The sequence below is a fragment of the Aulostomus chinensis genome, chromosome 18, assembly GCF_037954235.1.
Source record: "Aulostomus chinensis isolate RoL2024-O1b breed Wild chromosome 18, RoL_Achi_v1.0, whole genome shotgun sequence".
Classification (NCBI taxonomy): Eukaryota; Metazoa; Chordata; class Actinopteri; order Syngnathiformes; family Aulostomidae; genus Aulostomus; species Aulostomus chinensis.
The window spans coordinates 24,168,209-24,191,143 of NC_141337.1; the positions used below are offsets into that span (position 1 = coordinate 24,168,209).

The 22,935-nt window shown below is 41.5% G+C and overlaps 1 protein-coding gene across 3 annotated transcripts; it reads left to right on the plus strand.

The window, feature by feature from the left end:
• The first annotated feature begins 4,936 nt into the window (after window positions 1-4,936).
• On the plus strand, window positions 4,937-22,043 carry rgl3b (ral guanine nucleotide dissociation stimulator-like 3b). Of its 3 annotated transcripts, none has more exons than XM_086185014.1 (17): window positions 4,937-5,270; window positions 8,335-8,624; window positions 10,429-10,473; window positions 10,640-10,836; window positions 10,982-11,133; window positions 11,234-11,482; window positions 11,613-11,716; window positions 12,045-12,129; window positions 13,769-13,840; window positions 14,386-14,472; window positions 15,689-15,721; window positions 16,099-16,220; window positions 17,074-17,163; window positions 17,400-17,529; window positions 19,132-19,461; window positions 19,775-19,889; window positions 19,992-22,043. In XM_086185014.1, exons 1-17 carry the CDS (start codon window positions 5,247-5,249, stop codon window positions 20,129-20,131), a joined length of 2,265 nt encoding a protein of 754 aa, XP_086041140.1. In that variant the 5' UTR covers window positions 4,937-5,246; the 3' UTR covers window positions 20,132-22,043. The 3 variants fall into 3 exon arrangements, with proteins under 3 accessions (XP_086041140.1, XP_086041141.1, XP_086041138.1); XM_086185015.1 differs by having other exon boundaries at window positions 11,012-11,133; XM_086185012.1 differs by having other exon boundaries at window positions 4,938-5,270; window positions 10,979-11,133.
• Window positions 22,044-22,935: the final 892 nt, after the last annotated feature.

Here is a 22,935-nt window from a genome sequence, read left to right on the forward strand (position 1 = left end):
TCTTTCCAAGAATCACATGGCATGTCAGAAGTAGCTCGTGAGGGTGTTCAAAACACATCTGGGACTTTGTGATTGACTCCCCTGTGCTTTTAGGTGTCTTAAAACACCCACAGGGCTCAGGGGAGGTGCATCTTTGTAATGTAATCATGTGACCCTCAATATAGGACTACAAAAATGCTTAAATCCCAACAATGAGAACAGTTGTGATTTTGAGTTACTGATTACGACAGAGTATTAAGAATTCTAAAGCATTAGATGTGTTTCTCGGTCAGTGTTGGCTGGGTTTGGCTCCATGTTTCCCAAGGCCCTGATGACGATGAGTAGACACAACATGATTCCATGTAGCATTTATGTTCTTTCATCCGCCCCATTGTATGTAGGCCATGTGTGAAGCCAAGTTGAAATTTCAAGAACATCTGCTACCATTGCTTTCATTCCATTGTTTGAATATCTGTTTGAATGCTGATGCTTCGGGTCCATTTTGTGCAGCACTTGTAAGGGGTGTGTGACTGCTCACACTCATCACCTTGGCATGTTGGGTGTATGGTTCTGTCAGTGACGCGGAGCCTTCATGTCTCTGAGTCAGACCTACATGCTGCATTGTATCTGTAGTGTTTCATTTTGTCATTTTGGGGGGAATTTATTAAATTAAATTCCTGGATACTTAACCTAAATGGGCTGCACGGTGGTGCAGTGGTCAGCGCTGTCACAGCAAGAAAGTCTGGGGTTCTAGTCCCAGCTCAGACACAGGGTCTTTCCGTGTGAGTCTCCATGTTCTCCCTGTTCCTGCGTGGGTTCTCTCTGGTACTCCAGCTTCCTCCACAGTCCAAAGACATCAAGAGGGGACGAGGCTGATTGATACTCTAAATTGACTGTAGGCGTGGCTGGAAGTGTGAATGGTTGTCTGTCTCTATGTGTTGGCCCTGTGATGGACTGGTGACCCACCCAAGGTGTACCACACCAGAAAGCCACTGGGATAGGCTCCAGCCCCCCCCCCCCCCCCCCAACAGGATAAGCAGAAGAAAATGGATGGATGGATGGAAGGATGGACTTACCCTAAATGGTGTCATCAGTCTAGTTTGTGTCCCTGAAAGTGTATTTGGTCATAATCCCTGCCAGGTGTTACAGAGATGACATTGATTATGGCCAGAAAAATGTTGAGGACGTGTTTACCTCAGTCAGCACTCCCCCAATACTGATGTGCCCTCCTCTTCTCTCTGCTCCTATTAGACGTTTGTGTGGATGTTTTCCATACCTGTTCGTGTGTGAAAGTGTTTTTTTTTGTAATCACAATGACCTTTGACAATTAACCAGCCCACTTCATTCTTAAGTTCAGGAGAACAATTATACCAGATTTAAACAAATTTCTTGACCTTTTAGCACCAAAATCTTTTCAGATCATCCCTAAATCCAATTTCAGGAAAGTCTCTAGAGGCATCGTTGAGTATCTCTGAAAGCATGGTGGAGAATATATTCTGGTGGGCTGGGGACATGCTCTTTCTGTCTCTCCACCTGTCCCATTCTTGTTAATAACATACACTCACTGACTACATCTCAGGCTTGAAGGAATTTCTTTAAATATGGCATTAACATCCACTGGGAATTGAGGATGAACTGAAAGACTTTGGGGTCAACTGTCAAGGTCACTGCCACCTCATGTGAATGTGATATCTCACCTACACCTTGAGGGAATTTCTCCAAATTTGGTACAAACGTTCACTTGGACTTAAGGAGGAAGGAATTCAGTTTGGGTGGTTAAAGGTCGAAGGTCAAGGTTACTGTGACAGGCATACAACATAGAGGCCTCTCACTGCCATGTGGTCTTATTAGTTTGCAGATATTTCTTCAGCTCCAGTCTGGGATGGGTCCATTTACAAGGGGGCACCTTTTGAAAATTAATTTCAGCTCCCACAAAGATGATTTTACGCACGATGAGCACGGCCAATTTCTAACCTCACTTGACTCTGACCACTCATGAGCATTACCACCTCTGCCTGCAGGGAGAAGACTTCAGTTCATTTTGTTTGCAGTCAAACACTGACTGACGATTCAGGAGTTCAGTCACTAAAGAGGCTGTTTTGCGTCACCGGTCGTGAGAGGTCTGAAAAGCTTGCTGGCCAGAGAGGGTGTTCGCTCGTTACAGTCACCATGGAGAACACCTGAACGGCGTCACTGGCTGAGTCATGAGGAGGAGTCATGGAGCCCTTGAGGCTAACTGGTATGCACTTGAGATGTGCCATTGAGGCCTGAAGAATGGAAAGCAAAGACGTACAACTTTAGATAAGCCGAGTAGGTTTCCATATCAAGCTCTCTGATTCTGATTAAACATTGGTAATGAAATGCCACTTGATGGCAAACATAACACAAGTAATCCAAAGAAGCCAGACAAAGATTTGTCCTGCACTTTATAATGTGCATGAATTGTTCCTGTATGGGGGACACAGATATAGAATGTGAAGACATGCGGTGTTATTGTGGGAAGTTATTTCAACCATGATTTAGGAGCTGATCTATGAATGAAAGCCTTGTTTTTTTCCCTGTTCAAACTTGTCTTTCTTGGACTCACAAGTGTTGGCTCATGACCTGTTTACCCAGTGAGGACGCACGGTACACTGTTACTGTGTTTCCAGCCAGAGCGTGAAAATGGCTGAGTAGAAAGAAGAAAGGTGGAGATATAAGAAAAAAGTTTGAAAATATGGGGAAATGCCATGAAAACAGAGTAAAGACAACGTAAAAGACAATAAAACTTTCCTAAAATGGAGCGCCCTCCAGTCGCTGTGCTGTAGCCTACTCCGTTGGTGTTTGTCGCCGTGTTCTTCTTTTTAAAAGTGTCACACAACCGTCGTGAAATGACTCGTTTCCCTGTCACGATACGATCCATTTTGTCTTTGGAAAGTTTAAAGGAGAAACACGATTTGATTTTCATTGCTTATTGCTTCTCAAGTTTGCTGAGGGATAACCAGAATTAGCCAGGGCTGCCCATGTGAGTCGGGAGAATATGCACAGTACGCAGCTTGGGACTGGTGTGGCGCACAGCTTGATGAGAGTTAAATGTTTAATAGGTGTGAGAGAATAATGCAGCCAACCACATCCCCAAACACTGGAAATTCATTCATTCATTCATACAATTTGCGCAGAATTTCTTTGATTCCTCCTATTGAGCTGAGAACCTTAGCATTCATTTTAGTGAATGTAAATCTAATATTATCTCTCTATGATAATCATATCTTCTGTAAATACACTGCTGGAACCACAACACTTGTCATCCCTCTACCAAGGAGGTCTTCAGTGCTGTTAGGATATACAAAAATCACCCAGATGATTTTCACACACACACAAAAAAAAAAAATGTAATCTTGGTCACAAGAACCCTTCAAATTTGTAAAAGATCTGTTTATTGTAGCAAAAACTCCATTAAAAAAATGTGCATCAGCCCTGATAGAGGACTGCACTCTGGGTTCGGTTCTCTTGTAGTTTCTTGTGACTGAATGTGAACTGAAAGCTAAAGCACTGAATGTACGATTGAATGTAGATTTGTCGTCTACCCTGACGAGAGCCGCGCTAACATTCTAGGTATTTGTGTCTGGTGTTGATAGAGAGCTGCCTGTCTGCATTCCTCTGTACTGCTGTTACCTCTGTGTCATCTGACAGTTTGAAATTGTACGATTGTCTGATATTTGTGTGGGAGCCGGGACTGAGCGGAGGTGGATGAACCTCAGTGTCACATGACTGTATTTGGTCTTTTAATCAAAAGAGGCATCATCTACTCACGCCTTCAGTGACGCAGTACATCACGAGTTGACATGTTAACAGTCGTAGCTGGGTTCATGCTGTGCGACATGACCTAACTCTTGGATTTATGCCTGGTGCTGATATATGACATGAGCGACAGCGAAAGAGGAAGAATCACACCTGACGACGTCAAACCAGACAGGAAATGGAACTGAGCTGAGCGCCAGTATTTCTGATAAAGGGGACACATCAAAATTATTAGTGCTAGTACTTCTAACCTGGTCAAAACTTTTGATTTGACTAAAACAAATCCAGTAAAAGATATTCAAGTCAACTGCAAGAAAAGGATACCTACGTGATGTAGGGCTCAAATGCCCCGTAACGCATCACAAGGGGCTTCACTGAACCACCCCTGCATCTTTCTGTGGACACGCTCCAATTACAAGGATGTTTTTTTTTTTTAATGCCAGACTGTCTTGACAGGAAACCCCAAGTTATAGGAAGGGTTTTGATGTTTGTTATGCATTTGAAGTAGCTGTCCAATCACAACAGACGGAAGTTTTCAGCATGAGGGCGGGAACCCAAACTACTTGTGAATGACAGTGTCAAACTGGGCTGGACTTATGGCCTGTAGTGCTGTGACGAGGAGGTTTTTCACCACAAATACATTCGGAAGTTGGTAAATACGTGACTAAAATGAACATACTAACTTTGGAATGGCCCCTGATGGGCCCTAATTGTGGTTGCCAACAAAGGTCATCGCACTGAAGGCAGAAGGAGCACCAAGCTGCTTGTGGTGCCAGGTCATGTGTCTTTGATGGATTCAGTGCTTAACAATTGCATTGTACCTCGAAAGACAGCTTTCACCTTGGAAGATATAAAAGTGGCGGTAACTTGTGAGGATTATCACCATGAATGAAACAGAGAAAAGATCTGAAGTCCTTGTAAAGACCGCTGGCTGTTTTTAAGGGGCCACGCTAACTTTCAGTTCAGCCCACAGAATACACGCCATTCCTGTGGCTCTCTTGTTTAGACAAAAATAAATGAGTTCAACAGATTCTTCTCTCAACACACTCACATACGTATACAGCCCTGTCACTCCCTCTCTAGACGCCTCCCACTGTATAGCCGAAGTGCTTGTGTGTGTGTGCGTGTGCGCATGCGCGTGCGTGCGTGCGCCCGCGCGCTCGTCAGCCAGGACTGGAGGCTTTCCTGCGAGTATCGGTGGACTGAAACCAGCTGCAGCACACAACACCTCAAGTTCTGCTCATCTCCTACGACGCGAAATCAGCTCGACGGGTCTATACGATCACGACATGTAGCACCAAGTTTACGGCGAAATACGCTTTTCATTGTAACACGGGCGCGGTGATGTAATTTCGAAAGACAACTTTAAAAAGACGTTTTTTTTTTGCATCGACATGCAGCCGTGAAGTGACTGTCTCGCAGCGTGGAAGCTAATTTCAAGTGCAACGATTTCTGGCAAGATGGAAAGCAACGCACCTTAGACAAAGATGGGAAAATGGGAGTTGACAATGGTGAGAAAAATGTTAGACGATGTCGGTTTAAATTGATTATTTTTTGGTACCTAAATAGCTTCCTATGTCTTTTAAACGTATCTCACTAAATGTGTATGGTTATGTGTGTGTGTGTGTGTGTGTGTCCAGAATGAAATTCACTGCAATCTTCCAAATAGACCCTCGACTGCATTTGAGCTGAAGGTTTTTTTTTTTTCCAGAATTTGCTGCAGGATTAAAAATATATTAATGCATTTATAAAGTTAAAACTGTATTCTGTTCTGGTAGTTTCATGTATATTTATGTGGGTTTTATGACATTCAAATCAATACATACCAGAAAAAACTATTTTTTTTTCTTGGTGCATTAACAGTTGCACAGTACATCAGCAATTTGAGATTTTTTTTTTTGCTACATCTTCAGGAATAAATTATATATTTTTTTCAGTTAAATGAGGTGCTTAGTACCAACTGTGCGATGAGTAGCACACAATAACCATCCAATTGTAGTTTTTGTGAGGGACAATGAGTGTGTGTGTGTGTGTGTGTGTGTGTGTGTGTGTTTGTGTGAGAGATACTGGTTAGCACTGGCAGACAATTCAACTTGTTATACGGAGAAATGGCAAGTATTTACTTGTGAAGTTGAGTGCCATTTTTGTGTATCAGTTTTCTTCTGCAGCATTCTGTCACTTGCTGTGTGATACAAATACAGTGAGAAAGCAGTGCATGTCTGTTGTTGTGTTTCCAGCCCAGCTTTATAGATTATTCAAACACTGTTATACACACCAGATGGATCAGAAGGGAATCATCTGGGAGTGTTATTGACTCCCAGGGTTGTTATGTAACACATTTCATTGGTTGCTCTATTGGTTTTAAGTCATGGGTTATTATGTGAAAACAGTTGTGTAATCGCCTGGATTCTGTTGCTCTGGAGGAGTGCTTGATCTTCAGACAAGTTTTTAACAGTTGTTAGAGAGAGCTAAATTTAATGAAATATGCCCCTGATGTGCTTTTTGTGATGAGTGAATACTTTTTTGGGGGGAAAGAACTGCATCTATGCTTATGTCTCTTGGTGTGTCTCCTGCTTTAATGAGCATTTTCATTTTGCGCATGATTGAAAGCTGAGTGGGAAATCCATCCATTTCTTCCGCTTATCCTGTTAAGGGTCGTTGGGGTGGGGGCTGGAGCCTATCCCAGCGGCTTTCAGGCGGGAGGCGGGGTTCACCTTGCACAGGTCACCAGTCCATCACAGGGCCAACACATAGAGACAGACAACCATCCACACTCACAGCCACACCTATGGTCAATTTAGAGTATCAATCAGCCTCGTCCCCTCTTGATGTCTTTGGACTGTGGAGGAAGCTGGAGTACCAGAGAGAACCCAGCAGGAACAGGGAGAACATGGAGACTCACACAGAAAGATCCTGTGCTCCAGCTGAGGCTTGAACCCGGAACCTTCTTGCTGGGGGGTGACAGTGCTGACCACTGCACCACCGTGCCACCCGTGTGGGAAATCTGAACATTCTAATAAATCCCATAATATTGCAAAAAATGTTTTTATGGTTGGGAAAGGTGGAAAATATGGTGTATCATTTAAGGATAAACCTGATGAAGACAGTTATCGGCCTTTGACTTTAGTCCAAACAAGCTGTGAAATGTTGGCAAAAAGTACAGTGCAGTCCAGCTCACACTCTTAACCTGTAAGTCATTATCATCAGACTTTATGTCAACATCCATGTTGATAGTTGTCCTCCAAACTAAAGCCTCCATACCGTACAGGCCCATGTTTGATCGCTGGGATTTTACCTTGTAAAATACTTTCACATTGTCAACAATTTACTTGTTCCGTCCGATTGTTTTGTACTGAAGCTGCCAATGGATACACGATTGTTTCGAAGCCACAAATACAAATTGATGTCCTGTATGTTACAGTCTGAGCTAACTAGGCAGCAGCAGAGTCCTGTTTCAGGGCTTATAACTTCCGTGGTATCGGATCGGTGCGAAAACTTGAACGCTGACCGATACCCGTATTGGATTTTTCACTAGAATATAGACTAGGTTAACCAGAAAGACTGTGAAAGATGTTCAGGAGTCAGATGTGAGAGAGAAAGTAATATATAAAACCAGAATACTCAGCCCTGGCTAGCCATTCTCAGTTATGTCACACAGTTGCTGTCTCATGTTCTCCAAATAATCTTGTTCTCAAACAACAAAACCTGACATTTGAGTTTGGCATTCACAATTAACCGTGTTCATCTATGTGGCGAGTCAAGTTCTGATTCGCCTTCTGGAGGAGCAACCTTGATGACTCCCTCAACGATCCAAAAGGTCTGGACTTGTGGTTGAAATAAGAAAAGGATAAGCAGCCTATTTCAACAGCATCCTGACACTTTGAGGGATAGTGACGGAAACGAGACCTGTCTGACATTTAAGCAGTGTTTTGGTATTGTGGTTTGATGTACTATTCAGTGTTCTAACCTTTTTATAATCCTGTATTTGTCCATAAACATTTGCTTCCATTGTCAAATTTCGGAGAAAATCCAGCTCGCTGTGTCGTCTGTTAATTGTGAAAACGTAGACTGAGCACCGGCTTAGCAGCAGGGAGTAAATTATGATCATTACACAGTTGCGTGTTCGTGCGGCTAAAATGATGGCGTATGTGTATAAAGTAAACATTGCGTAGTTGTGGGATCGGTGTGAGTCTCGCTCTTGTCAGTTCACCAGGCTGTTTGGCCATGAAGCTTTTCTGCTATTTTTACCTCCTGTTGGCTCAGCCTCTGACCCTAATGTTGTCATCAGCAACGTAACCAGATATATATTTGTTTATCTGACACACATCCATATATTTTGAGGACACAAGTAGAGTATAGGATGGCAACTGGTCACGTGAAGGAAGGTTTGCGTCGCTGCTGTTCCAGGATGTGCTTGCTCATGGAGAACTGTTGGCTGTAAATTCATTGTGGTACTAGACCTGTTGACTTGGAAAGTGTCATGAGATAACTTTTGTTGTGCAAATAAAATTGACTTGACATGCTGTGACAGGGGGGAATAAAATGGTTTTTTTTTCCTCCTTTTTTTAATCCCAGAACCCAGTGCAGGAGTGGGGCGAGGAATTCGAGAATGGTGCTGTCTATGGAGTCACTCTGCTTCGGGTGCCTGTCCCAGCTTCGCCAAACCCCAGCAAGACAAGTCCATCCTGTGCTTTCGTCCAGTACCGAACCAGCAAAGTGCGGCGTCTGAAGGCAGCCCCTCTGGGACTGCTTGTGGATCACCTCCTTGACGGCAGCTGCCAGGAACAGGACTATGGCAGGATCTTCCTCTCCACCTACAGAACCTTTACTACTACCTCAAAGCTCATAGAGCTTCTCTTCCTGAGGTACAATTGTTTTTAACCACTGTGTGCATGTTTTTTACTTCTCCAGTAGACTGATATTTAACATCTTTGGTAGAAAGAAGACATACAGTAAGTCTGTGTACGAAGTGCTGACATGTTTGAACAAAATCAGTGATTAATGCATTTTCCTCTGTTCACTTGTATGATACTGTATCACTGAAATTACATTATTTTTGAATTTATGATATTTTTTATTTGATTTGGAACCATATTGACCTGCCTTTAGGTTACGCACGTTATTATATAATGTGAGAAAAATAGGCTTACCCTATTCTACTCTGTCAGGAGATAGACAAGGGGGATATAAAGGGGCTGACTCAGGGCCCAGGCCTGCATCCAGATGCTCAGCTCATCGGTTGTGTACCCTTCTCTAGACACGGTGATCACAGCGAGTGTAATCGTGTCCGGTGCAGAATTGTTTTTTCCGCGTGTGTGATTTATACCCAGAATTGATGCTACCAAATATTACCACTTGTTTGCAGTTCACGTCCTGCGGCAGCACCTCCACTTCAGAGCTATTGAAGTTCTTATGTTTTGATTCTGGTGCTCCGTCTTTTGAATTTCCTTTGGCATGCTCTTTACTTTCCCTTTAAAGTCTTTCTCCACATGGTCCTTTCATCTCATGCATTCGCATGCATTTACTTGAGCTAATTAGGGAGCCCGTGCTTTCAAATTACGAGGAGAATGGCATCCACTAGTCTGTGAACACAGATGTGAACAATTCTGCAGGTCAGGAACACCTTCATAAATATGATGTTGTGTTTTCTTAAGAGCTTTTCTGAGTACAACTTAAGAACAATTTAAGAATATTCTTAGGAACATATCGGTGAATGAGGCCCATTGTTATTTTACCACTCACTCGCAATTTTACTGAATTAGAAGTAAATTGTAACTTTGAGACTCAGTCTGTATTAAAATGTTGCTTTAGTACTGAGGTAATTCCGCTTGTGCCATTAAGAACATTCAAGTTGGATACCCGGTCCCATGTAGGTTACATAAGGCTACAGTCAGCAACTGATCAGGGTAGCAAACAGTGATGAAAAGGTGTGTCCTAAGGTCATAAACCTTCTTACAAGAACCTTTGAAACTAAGTAACATATCACAATTTACTTTCTATGAACTTTTTAAGAAGTAATAATGCTTGGTTGTCATTTTTTGCAGTATTTTGGTTAAAGTTGCTGCATCAAGCCACAAAATACTCCCAACATGTAACCTCACATGAACTTGTCATTGTTAACATGAAGGTTTTCTGCATATTAAACCAGCAGTGTGTGACCTATTACTCAGTGAGCAGTACAGCTGCTGGTTTGTCAGCATCAAGACAGAATCTGCTCTAAACACTATTTTTGTATACCCTCTCTGTTGCTGCTAATGCCAGCACTTGAGCATGTTTTTGACTCTCTCCATGGTTACCTTGACCTAATTAGCCTTCTTCATAATAAGATAGAGAGACACGCATTTCATGCTCGATTTTGCTGCCCAGTTGAGTCATGGATCTTTTCATACTTTGTTTCCCTGACAAAGGAAGCCTCTCCTCCCGGCACTGATGTAATAATAAGTAGATAGCAGGTACTCATTATTGAGAACTTCTCAAAAACAACAATTAAGTAGTTAGTGGTTTGAGAATGTTGTTGGCATGACTCAAGGATTGGATTAGTAAAGCTTTACATTACCGACAAGTAATAATTAGAGTAATATACAGTATATAGTAACCAACTTTAGAGGAATGGCATAATGTAGTTTTCCCGTGTCTTTGAATGGCTTTGTCCCGTTTTCATTCTTGCAGAGACAGTGCTGCATCAGACCTGGACAACAGTGAGCCCTACACAAGGTGCGTGGATGACCTATTTTTTTGTTTTTGATCAACTATTTAAAATGTCACATCACGACCAGTTTAGAATCCCATGTAAACTTGATAAATTAAACTGGTCTAAAAAGTCCATGTCATGTTTATAACCAAGCCTCTGGCTGAGTCTGAATGTAATCTGCCTCCACAGTCATCTGTTGGCCTTTGTCCAGTCATGGTTGGATGAGTACAGCGAGGACTTCAGGGACCCTCCCCTGCACCCAGCGCTCAGGCTTCTTTTGGATCACCTTACTATCAGCTCTGCAGTATATGACAGCCTGCACAGCCAGCCCAACTTCTGTTCATTAGCTGGACAGGCAGAAGCCCTGCTCAAGACCTTCCAGAAAGGTAGTAATCGTCCATAATAAAAACACAAACTTGTGTTTTGTACCTCCTCTCACTGTCCAAACACCATTATTGCTATCAATTACAATTCAGTAAGGCATTTTTTTTCCTGCTCAGTTGACGTTTATTCCTGCTCTTTCTTCAGAAGCTCAGACAAATGTCTGCTCTGCCCTGGCAGATCTGGAACTAGATGAGGTTTCTGGTGATGAGGACTCAGGATATGAACATTCGCTAGATCAAGGTGATATCATGGACTTCTCAGCAGCAGCCATTGCAGAACAGCTCACTCGAATGGACTCTGTACGTGAAAAAAGCTGTTTGGTCAAATATTCGATATATTTCACTCTGACACAAGTCTGTTGTTTGACATTGATGGTTGATTTTTATCATCTTCTTTTAGGCTCTCTTTGTCAAAGTAGTGCCTTACCAGTGTCTGGGCTGCATCTGGTCACAAAGAGACAAGAAGGGAAACATGTCACCCACTATCAAGGCCACCATTTCCCAGTTCAATGCCATTACCAATCATGTCATCATGTCACTACTGTGCCAAACTACAGACGCCACCTCGAGTCTCACTTCCTCCCGCTGCTCGCCCACTACACCAACACAAAGGGCTCGCATCATAGAGAAGTGGATCCAGGTGGCACAGGTCAATGCAGCATTCATACTCTTTCAAAGTGATCGCAGACATTTGCTCTCGTCTTCTTTGATGTGGCTGAAAATCAGGGAATTCATTCAGTTTGTAATGAGTTGAACCCCGTGCATGTTTTTCTCTGCAGGACTGCCGTCGACTGAAAAACTTTTCGTCTCTCAGGGCCATCCTGTCGGCCCTTCAGTCCAATGCAGTGTACAGGCTGAGGAAGACCTGGGCTGCTGTTCACAGGTAGGGTTGGGCCGTGATGTGTCATGCCATGATCTGTCATATAATCTTTTATTGAGCACGTTGAACCCTCATCAAGAGCAATGCTGGCCAATGAACTGCCTCTGGGTGACCCATATTTTATGTCAAGTCATGAACAATACAGGTGGTTGTAAGAATGTCAATGATTTGAGAGACATCATTTTATGGTTATGACATAAATGTCTAGACATCAGTCCAAATGTCAAATATAAAATTTTATGTCAGTGTTGAAATGGTTCGTTGTAGATTTATGTTAATTGTTATTGAGCTAAACGGCTGCATTCACAATCTATCATCTCTTGTTTTTCAGAGACAGCATGGTGACCTTCGATAACCTTTGGGAAACCTTTCCTGATGAAAACTGTGTTCTAACCAACAGAGAGCTCTTAGTGGAGGTGAGGATGAAACAGCTTTCATCAGGGGGAAAAAATCATTTTAGACCAAAATGGGGATTGTGGTCAGGCAACTTGGTGATACCCGTTTAGAATTTTGAGCTTCCCTAACCAGAAATCCCAACTTAGGTAGCCATACATCATTCTGCAGTTCCATTGTTATTTACATCGTTGTACAGCACAGTTTTACAGCTCGGGAAGGGTGTCACAGCGATGATCGGTCTCTTTTTCATGCCCTCTGTTGCAATGCAACACACCAAACCGTGCTTCTTATTGTCTGCTGGTCTGATCCTTAGCTTTTGTCATTGGATGCAAACAACTTGACATAATCTTTGAAATTTGACTTTGGATTAAATTGTATGGGTTGCATCTACTACATTGAAAATGCAGGATCCCCCTTCAAATGAACGAGGCAACCTGTTTTCGTGCAGGATTTGATCTGAGTATAGCCCAAGTCACTTTTACCTGGATTCTTCCCTAACTGCAGAACAATAGTTTTTGTTAGAAGTAAATATTTTTCATCATGATTTTGCTCAAGTTTTATTCATGTGAATTCTGCACAGGCTTAATTGATCTGCTTTGTAATAATGATTTTCATCTTGACGTGATCAAACAATAAAGAAGGTACAAAGAAAGATCTTTCAGAATAACTACAGTTCATTCAGTCATGCTAATGCTAAGCTACCTGGTTATTTAACTTGTGCAACATTATCAAAATTAAATGGCTTTTAGTTTGGAGATAGCAATAATTCAGAGCTAATGAATTCTTATTCACACAAGCCTGGCATAAAAATAGTGTAGGTGAATGTGGGTTACAGTGATGAAATGTGGTGTTCACTAAATAAATTATACAGAAACTACATTTTGATTTGGAGCAGATGCATATTTTGTAAACCAGCAAGAATACAGAATTAATGTTTACCTTTGAAAATAAGTTCCCTCTGAGCTGTTACATACCTCAAGTCACTGCAACAAAAACCTGAGTGTAATGAAATCCTGAAGAAAACCTGGATTGTGGCAATATTTTATGCAAGGTTTATAGAAAGTACATTATATTAATGTAAAAGCACAGAATCTGAGCTGCAGCTTTAGAAATGAGCAAAAACATGGAGCGGTTCCTAAATCCTCTGGGGACATTTGTTTAATAATTCCAGAATCATTTGTTCAGTTAATGTTTACAGAAATATTTAACAGGGCGTTAATAGGAAACTAGAGTCCTCAGGCACAAGATGTTCCATTTTCTCTGTTATGATGTTGCCTTTGGGCAAGTGTGTCAGAGGCATCTTGTGTGTAACTATGGTGAAAGAACCTCTATGGTCTGCAGATCCCTGGGATTTGTTCTGCATTATATGCTCCTTCAGCGAGATCCTGTATGAGGAAACCACGATTAACTGCTCTTGTGTCTCAGGACAACTATGTGACAGGATATCCAAGTTAATGTATAATAAAGTACGCTCTTGTTTTCCAAGACAAGGGTGGAGGTCAGATTTTGCTTCACATGTGGGTTTACTGTCCTCCTGTGTGCATGCATATTACAAAATGTTGATATACAAACACACAAGTTATTTTAACCGCTTATTTTCATCTTTGGCCACTGTATTTATCTCCAGCTGAATCTCGCGCTTTCTGACCTTTCCTACAGGATAGAGGTCAAGTGACTGTGGATAATATTTCTCCAAAGATATCCAAGCGGTGTCGAATACCCAGGCAGATGGTAAGCCTCATTACCTCACGATGAGTAAAGGCTTGGACGTTAGTAGGTTTTAGAGGTGTAAATCAACAACTGAGCAGCAGCTTTCCTCTTCCTCCCCAACAAGTGTTTTGTTTTATGGTGAGAATGCTAGAAAATGAAGTGTACATGCAGTAATTAAGGAAGGTTTATTTTTGAAGATGACTCATGTAAAATCTCTCCCATATTATTCAAATGTAAAAGCTCAGAGACAGCTGATTTTGCTCTGAGTGGGTGGAGCATTGCTGCAAAGACCCAAAACTATCTTTGGCCTGGCTCAGTGCTGAAGTTTCATATAGCCTCCAATTGCAGGATTATAGGACAGTAATAATAGACCAGACCAGGGTGTTTTATGAGTCATAAGCACAGTCTCCAGGGCAGTAACACGAGGCCACAGTGCTGCTAACTGGGACAAGCCTTGCCTGGAAGTAGGCCACTGTCAACCCTTTAAATTTCATAAAAATAAAGTTGACGACAAATGAAATAGATATCTGCGTAAAACCTGCTTAAAGTGTGATATCTGTCCCCAGAGTACGTCCAGTGGTGTGGTGCCTTACCTGGGCACCTATCTGACTGTCCTCACCATGCTGGACACTGCTTTACCAGACACGGTGGAGGTACGTACTGCAACCCGAGGAGCAGCTACTATGCATATTTTTTGTTATCATATTAAAGTTGCTGTTTAACCTCAGCACATTGTAGTCGCTTCATCTGAACCCTTCCAGTTCACCTTCCTGAGCAGTAAATCTCATTTGTAATCCGTTAAAATGGAGCTCTATATCGACATTTTAAGTGTGTTTCAATGCATTTGTCAGCAGTGTATCATGATGCTATAACCAATTTACATGAAGGTAAAATCAAAAATCAAAATGTTTAGCCAAATGAAAACTAAATAGTGAAATAATCAATGAAATTATTCTATTTTTTATGGCAGCAAAGGAAGTGACAATCAATGTAGTTAAAGCTATGGCTACTTGTTGTATTTTAAGCACGGACAGGCTATATTGGTGGAGTGGTGCAGCGTTAAAGGGACCCAACTCTTTGGGAAACGTGCTTAATGTCTATCCATGCCCCTTTCTGGCCTCTCTCAACCTAAGACAGCAGCTGACTGCTGGTTAGCTTAGCCTAGCTAAGCTCACCTTCTGAAACCTGTTGTACCTCCTCTGTATATCCTGGTTCAAATAGATGAGGGTCTTGGTTTCTCGATGTAATCATCCTCATCCTCTCTTACAAAGTTGAGGAGCACTCGCTCTTTTAGTCATCAACATTTTGTTGTGTTGAGCCAAAATTTTAGGTGCTGAGTGAAGACGAGTTATATTCTTGTTGGCAAAGACAATTTTGGAGAAAGTATATCCCAAGGTTTTTGGTTGAGGTGTGCTAACATTTCCCACTCACTACTATTCATTGTGCTAAGCTAACTAGCTGGTCTCTGTGGATCTCAGAGATTCGAGATTCAGAGTGTTTATTGTCGTGCACAGTGTGGAAACATTTTTCCCTGTAAAATGAAATTCTTTCTTTGCTGTCCACAGAATGCCTAATAGTGTAAAGAAATTGAATTTTTTTTTTACAGATTTACCATTAAAAAAATGGCGCAGTAAGGAATTTACAAATTTACAATAATTTGTAATAATTGACAATAAACAATAACAGTAGAGAAGGGAAGAAAAAGTGCAAATAAACAGTACTGTGCGCTTAGCACGCTTAGATGATTGTGGCTCTGCTGACGATGGTCAAAATAAGAAGTTGGTGTGTTTGTTAGGTTATGTTTTTGTGTCATCTCATTAATCATATGCCATACATAAGCACTGTAGTAACTGTTGACTTTTTTGACAGGGTGGGCTCATAAACTTTGAGAAGAGGAGGAGGGTGAGTGCTTCCTCTTTTATGTCATCTTTTATTTAGTCTTTTTCTCACAGTAGGCGCAGCCAAATTACAAAGATCCACGTGACATTTTGTCAGCTCCACGTGCCTGTGTAGTTGGGTGTGTTAAGTGTATTTCCACTGTCCAAGTAAAAACAGTTGAAATGACATTTTGTGACATCTGTTTGTAGTTCAAGATGAGCTGAAGGATTTTTTGTTATCCTTTAAAAATGCACTTGATCCTATATAGGAAGACTAACCTGTAGCTCTCTACTTGTCACTGTTGTGTGACGGTCACATCAGGTTGTGGTACTGCAGTGAAGGGATGAATTCGAATTAACCTGAGCCATTATGTTTATTGAAAAACATTCCTTTTCCCTCAGGAGTTTGAGGTCCTCGCACAAATCCGTGTGCTGCAGGCATCGTGTTCCCAGTACAACCTGCCACATCACCCCAGAATTGCAGCCTGGCTGCAGGGACACAAACTGCTCACAGACCAAGAGAGGTAAGCCATAGCCTGAGTGAAGGACGGCCTGTGGATAGTCCAGTGACTGTTTGGTAATTGTGTAATCTGAAAAAGAAAAATTCTCCTTTTCTTTCATGGTCCATGGTACATGAGGAGAAATCTGGTGTTCCAGTGCTTGCAGTGTTCATATTAATAATCTCAGTATTGTACTAACATTAGCATCAGCAGTGTGTTTGTATTGTATTTGCTGGCACTTAAATGCACATTATGCTGTGGTTGTTTACTGAAGTGACAGGTAGATCCTATTATTGCTAGCTAGTCGACTATTATTGCTGCTGTTGTTATTGTTTGTTGAGTGTGTGAACTCTGCTTCCTGTCCCTCTGCCTTTCTCTCCGCTTGTCTTTCTCCTCCCCATCTTGCTCATGTCCAGCATCTGTACGTCATTCTCTCTCCTCTTCCTTTCTATCCCTCTTTGTCTCTGTCCCTCTCTTTCTTTATCTGGATATTTTCCTTTCCCTTATCCATCTTTGTCTCTGCCCCCGTTCTCTTGCTCTCATTCCTCCAACCGGTCAAAGCAGCTGGCCGTTCTAATTGAGCCTGGTTCTGCTCAACGTTCCTGCCTGTTAAAAGGAAGGTTTTCATCATTCATGGAGAATTGTTGAGTGTGAATTTATTGAAAGGGTATGCTGGTGCTCTAAAAACAGTTCTGAGGTGCCAGGGCAATCTCAAAAATGGTTTAGGTGTGTGTTTGGCAATTTTAAAGAATTGCTGTTGTTCAAAATGACAATTTTCAGTTAAAAACAGGTCTACAATCAATACTGAGAAATAAAAATCTCAAATTGTCAAATTTGTTATTCATATTCATTGTTTTGATGGTCTCTCTTGGTACAGCTATGAATTGTCACGACAGCTGGAGCCTCCAGTGGATTTATGTTCGCCAACTGCTTGGAGCCACCGTACACTCACAAAGAAACTCTCCTCGTGAGTACACACACGCGCACGCACACACACACACACACACACACACACACACACACACAGTAACTGCGTGCACTTTAGACTATGCACACACTTGTACTTTCTAACCTTGTTCTGTATCTTGGTCTCTTGGCAAACAGTGTAAGGGACATTATGATTATGAAATGTGAACTATTAATCTAATGTGAAACAGCATTCCTATCTTCATCAACTGACTTTGCCTGGCCTCTTGTTTTCAGTCTCCTGACAATGAGTGAAGGATCTAAAAAGCTCCCAGCTGACCAGATCAGTGTGTCCTCTTGTGGATCCAGTGGATCTGAGATGGAAGATCTCTCCTCTCCAAACCCGGCCTACTCCATCAGACTGCAGGTAATCAACTGCATGTATGCCCCTTTGTTGTCCTCAATAGTGATGTCTTTGTTGAAAGCTGTGTCATGCTGTGTCGCTTGGTGTTTGTGCTTCACAAACAATCATCTCTTCCAAGCAGTCAACAAAACCCCTTAGGCTTCAAGAATTATTGGGAATGGCCTTTAAGACGGAGGCAGTTATATAATCCTGCCTGTGAAGATGTTTGCTTCTGTATGCCATTACATCTGCAGGAGACTTGATTTGAGAGCAGCTGGGTTTGAAGTTGTTTTGCCTGTCTGTCAGACTTAAGTTCTGATAGACTGGCATTAATACGCACGTCTTGATCACCTCCCATGTCTCTAGTGTTGTCTCAAGACGGGGACTGGTCTCAAGACCACATTTTAAAGGTCTCAGTCTCCGTCTTGTCTAAAACTTGGACCTTGCAGACCCGTCAAGATTGGTGTGGAATCAGATTCTTCTCTTTGTCTTGCTCATGATTTGGTCTCGGTTTAGGTGGTTTTGTGTTACTAAAATCGAAGCTATTCAGACTAGTCACCTACCTTCAAACTTAAACAAAGCAGACGTAGAGAAACTAAAGTAAATGTCAGTTTCAGAATTGTAATGATTGGGTTTACATGAGCTTATTAGAAAAAGTCAATTGGAAAAGACTCAAACTTTTTACTGCTCTAGGTGTTTTTTGCCACCAGGAGATGGAAACCCCTATTTTGAATCCGCTCACACAGCAGCGACGTGTACTCGCTTGAACACAAGTACAACTTGTTCAACTGAAGGTTCTTCATCGAGGCGTCTGTTTCTTGCTTTGTCCTTTCTTCTTCTGTTGTTTGGTGCAGCCCTATTGCCTGTACTGCCATCTCCTGGTTGCATAACATTTCCCGTTTTATTTACTGCAAACCAGTTGACGGAACTCATTTAATAAAAGTCATACACTAAACTCATCATGTTTACTTTTTTGTGACATTTCCACAAATAGAAACACAGTTAGAAGCAACAATATTGTTAGCTTGCAAGAAGTACACTGAGACTTTGAACTACATCAGTTTCAGGATACCTGTTTTCAAGTTTACTGGAAAAAAAATGTAGAATCTTGCTTTGGGGTGATATTTTATCGTATTATTTATTTTTTTATTATTTAATTTGTGCTGCCATTTCCCACTAGCTAGGTGAAACACCAACAAAGAGATAGCAAGCCCGCTACGACCTGCATTCTGAAAATGCCGTGTTTTGATTCCGATTTGGAGCGATAGGACTGTTAGATTACTGTGGTGAACCCTTGTAAAGATTGGTGTTTTGGGCTTAGCACAGCCCATGGCAGTCATGATTGGCTTACAGAAACACAGACATGTCCAAGCTTTTATTCTGTACTTCAGCAGAATGACATTGGGTTGAGACAGATGTTTCAATTGTGCTGGCTTGGCACAGGGTAGGAACGTCTGACTACACAAGACTAATTTCAGTACCAAAGAAATGGAAGACTGGAAGGTTTTCTAACAACCTGTACAACAATGAAAATACTTTCTAGTACCACTTATCAATATACTGTCTCCTGATTTTCTCACTAGTCTTTGCTCTCTCTTATCCCTCGTTTGCTCTTCTTCCTTGCAGTCTTTTCACAGCTCTTGCAATAACGTCTCGGAGGGCTTCTCCTCTTCCTCGTCCTGCTCTTCATCATCCTCCCCTTGCTCCTCTGCAACTTCTTCTCCAGACTCCCCCACTCCTTCCAGCTCCTCCTCCTCTGATTGCCACACAGACCTCTGCTCCCCAGTAGCATCCAGCAGTGGCGCTCGGCCCAAACCCACTTTGGCCTCTCAACACAAGCGCTCTGTGTCCATGACCTCGCTCCCCATCTATAACCGCCAGGTGGCGGACTCCTGCATAGTGAGGGTGAGCGTGGACCTGGGTCACAATAACGGCAACATGTACAAGAGCATCCTGGTGAGTTGAGCCTCTCTGACACAAATGCACAATAGGGCATTTTCATTATTCAGCAGTCTTATTGTTAATACTCAAGTACAGTTACTCAATAATGAGTTTGAAGTAGTTTTAATTCCAGTTTATTTTACTAACACTTCTGTATGCAACAATATTTGAGTACAGTTGTCATTTAGAGTGATAATCTGCCATAAGGATGTAGTTTGCTATTCTGATACTCAGAAATAGGTGATTGCAGCTTTCCTCCTTTGATACTTCTTTTTGACTCCAGACTGTATCACCAACTTTAACACTCTGGATTCTTTTTGTTTCCTAGTTGACAAGTCAGGACAAAACTGCACATGTGATCCAGAGGGCACTGGAGAAGCATCACCTTGAGCATATGAGCGACTGTGACTTCACCCTGACACAGGTCATTTCCCATGAGCGAGGTCAGAACCCACTGTATATCCTTGGGAATCATCACTTTGCTGAAATAAAAGAAACCGCCTGCCTTTTCTGTATTAACAGTGCATCCTTTCCTCTGGTTTCAGAGTTGCTCATACCTGACAAAGCAAATGTCTTCTATGCTATGTCCACAACTGCAAACTTTGACTTTGTCCTGCGCCAATTCTGCAAGAGCCAGAAAAAACCGCTGAGGGCCACCTCAAGTCTTGGACGATACACAAAATAACAACTCTGCAGCTGCAAGGAGCATCCTGGTCTTCTTTATGATACTTATTTTATAAGAAAAAGAGGGTTAATCCTTTTTTGTGTACCAAAAGGTTAAATATGAAGCCGTTATAGTAACTCCGGAGATGATGAAAGCACTTTATGGCAATGGCGCTCCTCAACACTGACAAAGTTTAACTGCCGGGATCAGAGAAGAAATCTCAAAAAACTGTATGTTCAAGACCTCGTTCCTCATTTACCAGAGGTGAAATGGTCACATGACTTTTAATGCTAGATTTTAGCTCTACAAGATGACACATACAAACACACTCCTTTCACCAGTGACCTATCAACCTGAATGTTGGGAAATGACTGGCCCTCTCCCAACACATTTGGGTGCCATTAATAACCTGCATGTTAAAAAGGGAATGGGAGTCAGATGCTGTGGAGGGCGCTGCAGCAGGTTTTCAGCTCCTTGAGATGAGACGGCCGCATGTGCTCATGTGTCGCTGTGCCGGTGCCATCTGAGTAGTGGGTGGCAACGTTCTTGCTTGGATCACCGTGTTCCCTGAAAGTTTCACCTCAGCTGTTCCAATGTAGCTGTGATACTGATCTTGCATGGCTGGCGGCCCGACTTGAAAGATGGCATTCCTGAGTGTGGGTAACCGTGGCAGCAGCAGAGACTTTGATGGACGGGGATGGGCTGAACACGTGCAATTGACTATTGTATTTAAGTATTTTTAGTATTCAGGCTATGACAAAGACACTTTTTGGATTTCATATGTATTTATTTCCACTGTGGTTCACTTTCGTCCTACTGGTGATCGCACCTTTTGTTTGATTAACATGATGATACACACTGGTGGGAAAATATGTTTTTAAAATGTGTTTTGAAACATATGATGAGAAGTTTAAGTTTCATGGTTATTTTCCGATCAAAACTGAAACTGGCTAATATGTTTGTTTCAACCATTCTTTTTTTTTTTTTTTAAACTTAAATGTCTTTAACAATTATGTTTAACAGAATTGGTTCAGAGCCCAGGATGTTGCTGGCGACTGAAGCCTGAAGAGGAGTTAAAGATGTGATCATTTAAATGAAGTGTGTTGACGCCAGCAACAGTTATGTAGTCAGATCAATGATAATGATCCTGTTTTTCTCTGTTTTTTTAACAGTTGTAGCTGCAGGGAATATTGACAGAAAGAAACAGTGACATAGATAAGCAGGTACCTTGTAAAATCACAAGTTTTATTTTCCGTCAGGTCTCCTCAGAGCTGCTAGGGGTCAAGGGCCTTGCTCAAGGTCCTCCTTGCCCTCCTTCTGTGTCCCTGGAGATCAGGGTCACTGAAACTGGAAACACAGCGGATTTCAAGACAGGATATTAGTCCCTGACAGTCAGGAGCATTTCTTGGCTTAATAAAAATAGTTTTTTTCACTCTTGTGAGTAATGTAGTGAATGTAAACTCTGTTAAACAAACTAATAAACAGTGATTCTGATGAAAAGCAGAGTGTGGTTCTCTGTCACTGCTAAAACAACCCCGTCCTCCCACTTAAGTAATATTTACGTAGTTTAAAGGCCTAAGATTTACACAAACATAAGAGCCAAACATAAACTCAGCACTTTCGAGAGAAAAATGTCAAACCCATAGGTCTAAAATAATGATTACATAATAAAGCCAGTCCAGTGAGCACAGATGCAGCGAAGGGAGGGCATTAAAGCACACACACATTCATTTTTATCTTTGTGTGGGTTGACGTTCCTTCTATCTGCTTTGATTTTGTTGTGATTATATTGTTGGATTGCTGGGTTTGACATTTTATTTTTATGCTTGAATCTTGTGGAGCACTTTGTGCTACAACAGTTTTATGAAAAGTGTTATACCAATTAATATTGTGTTTGGAATCTGTAATTAAACAAGTGACAACAGAAACTTGATTTGATTTTCCATGCACAAATTTTATACAGTTTTGTGTTCAAATATAAACCATTTTTCAGGTGTAGTCCACCATTTGCAGTCCCCACTGGCACATAACACAGACTCAGGATATTATGTTTGTGTACCTGTGTGTCAACTATCGGGAAAAAAACAAACAGTGGGCTGTATGTGTATTGTTTGAGTAAATATAGCCACTTCTGAGTCATTGATTATTATGCGATATTTAACATATAACAAATACATTATAAGCAACTTTTAACATTTCTTAACACGTGAATTGTATTTTTTTTCTGCCATGATTGTGAAAAATTTCACATGACATTTCTTTTGTTTTCTGTTTTCAACTGATCTCAAATACCTGCAACATTCATGAATATTATTGAGTAAAATAGAACCTGATCATATTGCATTATTAAGTATATTTATAAACTGAAAACTGAAAAACAAAACCTTATTCGCTATTTACTGCTTAATTTTCTCTGAAACTTTGCCTAAATGTGACTAAATCAGTGTATTTTGCAAAACGGTATTTAGTTATAAATATATGAAGCTTAATGAAGGCTGTGGGCTTTTCTTTCAAACATTTTTTTCTTTAAAATTTGAAGACATTTTCCTAAAGAACAAAGTGATCCCCTCCTAAAGAAATGCCTTTTAAACTCTTTGATTTACTTCTACTTGGAAAAAGTCCCTAGGAAAAGGTTGCAGCCAAACTAAGACGTGAATAAAATGCTTTCCTCTTATGTGACGTCACTGCCCCCTACTGCCGGTCGTCCGGTACATCACGGTAGAAACACCTGAGGTCTCAAACAAAGCTCGATAGTTTCATGCACTGTGTCCATTGTAGTTGCGTTGACGTGTCCTTTCATAGGATAGGCAATATCAAATCGCTAA

What these genes read in the sequence shown, in the direction of transcription:
- rgl3b (XM_086185012.1), top strand. Translation starts at nt 5,247, where the DNA reads ATGGGAAAATGGGAGTTGACAATG. An exon ending in CTTTACCAGACACGGTGGAG is followed by an intron (nt 14,473 to 15,688) that starts GTACGTACTGCA and finishes CTTTTTTGACAG; the next exon opens with GGTGGGCTCATAAACTTTGA. An exon ending in ACTTTGAGAAGAGGAGGAGG is followed by an intron (nt 15,722 to 16,098) that starts GTGAGTGCTTCC and finishes CTTTTCCCTCAG; the next exon opens with GAGTTTGAGGTCCTCGCACA.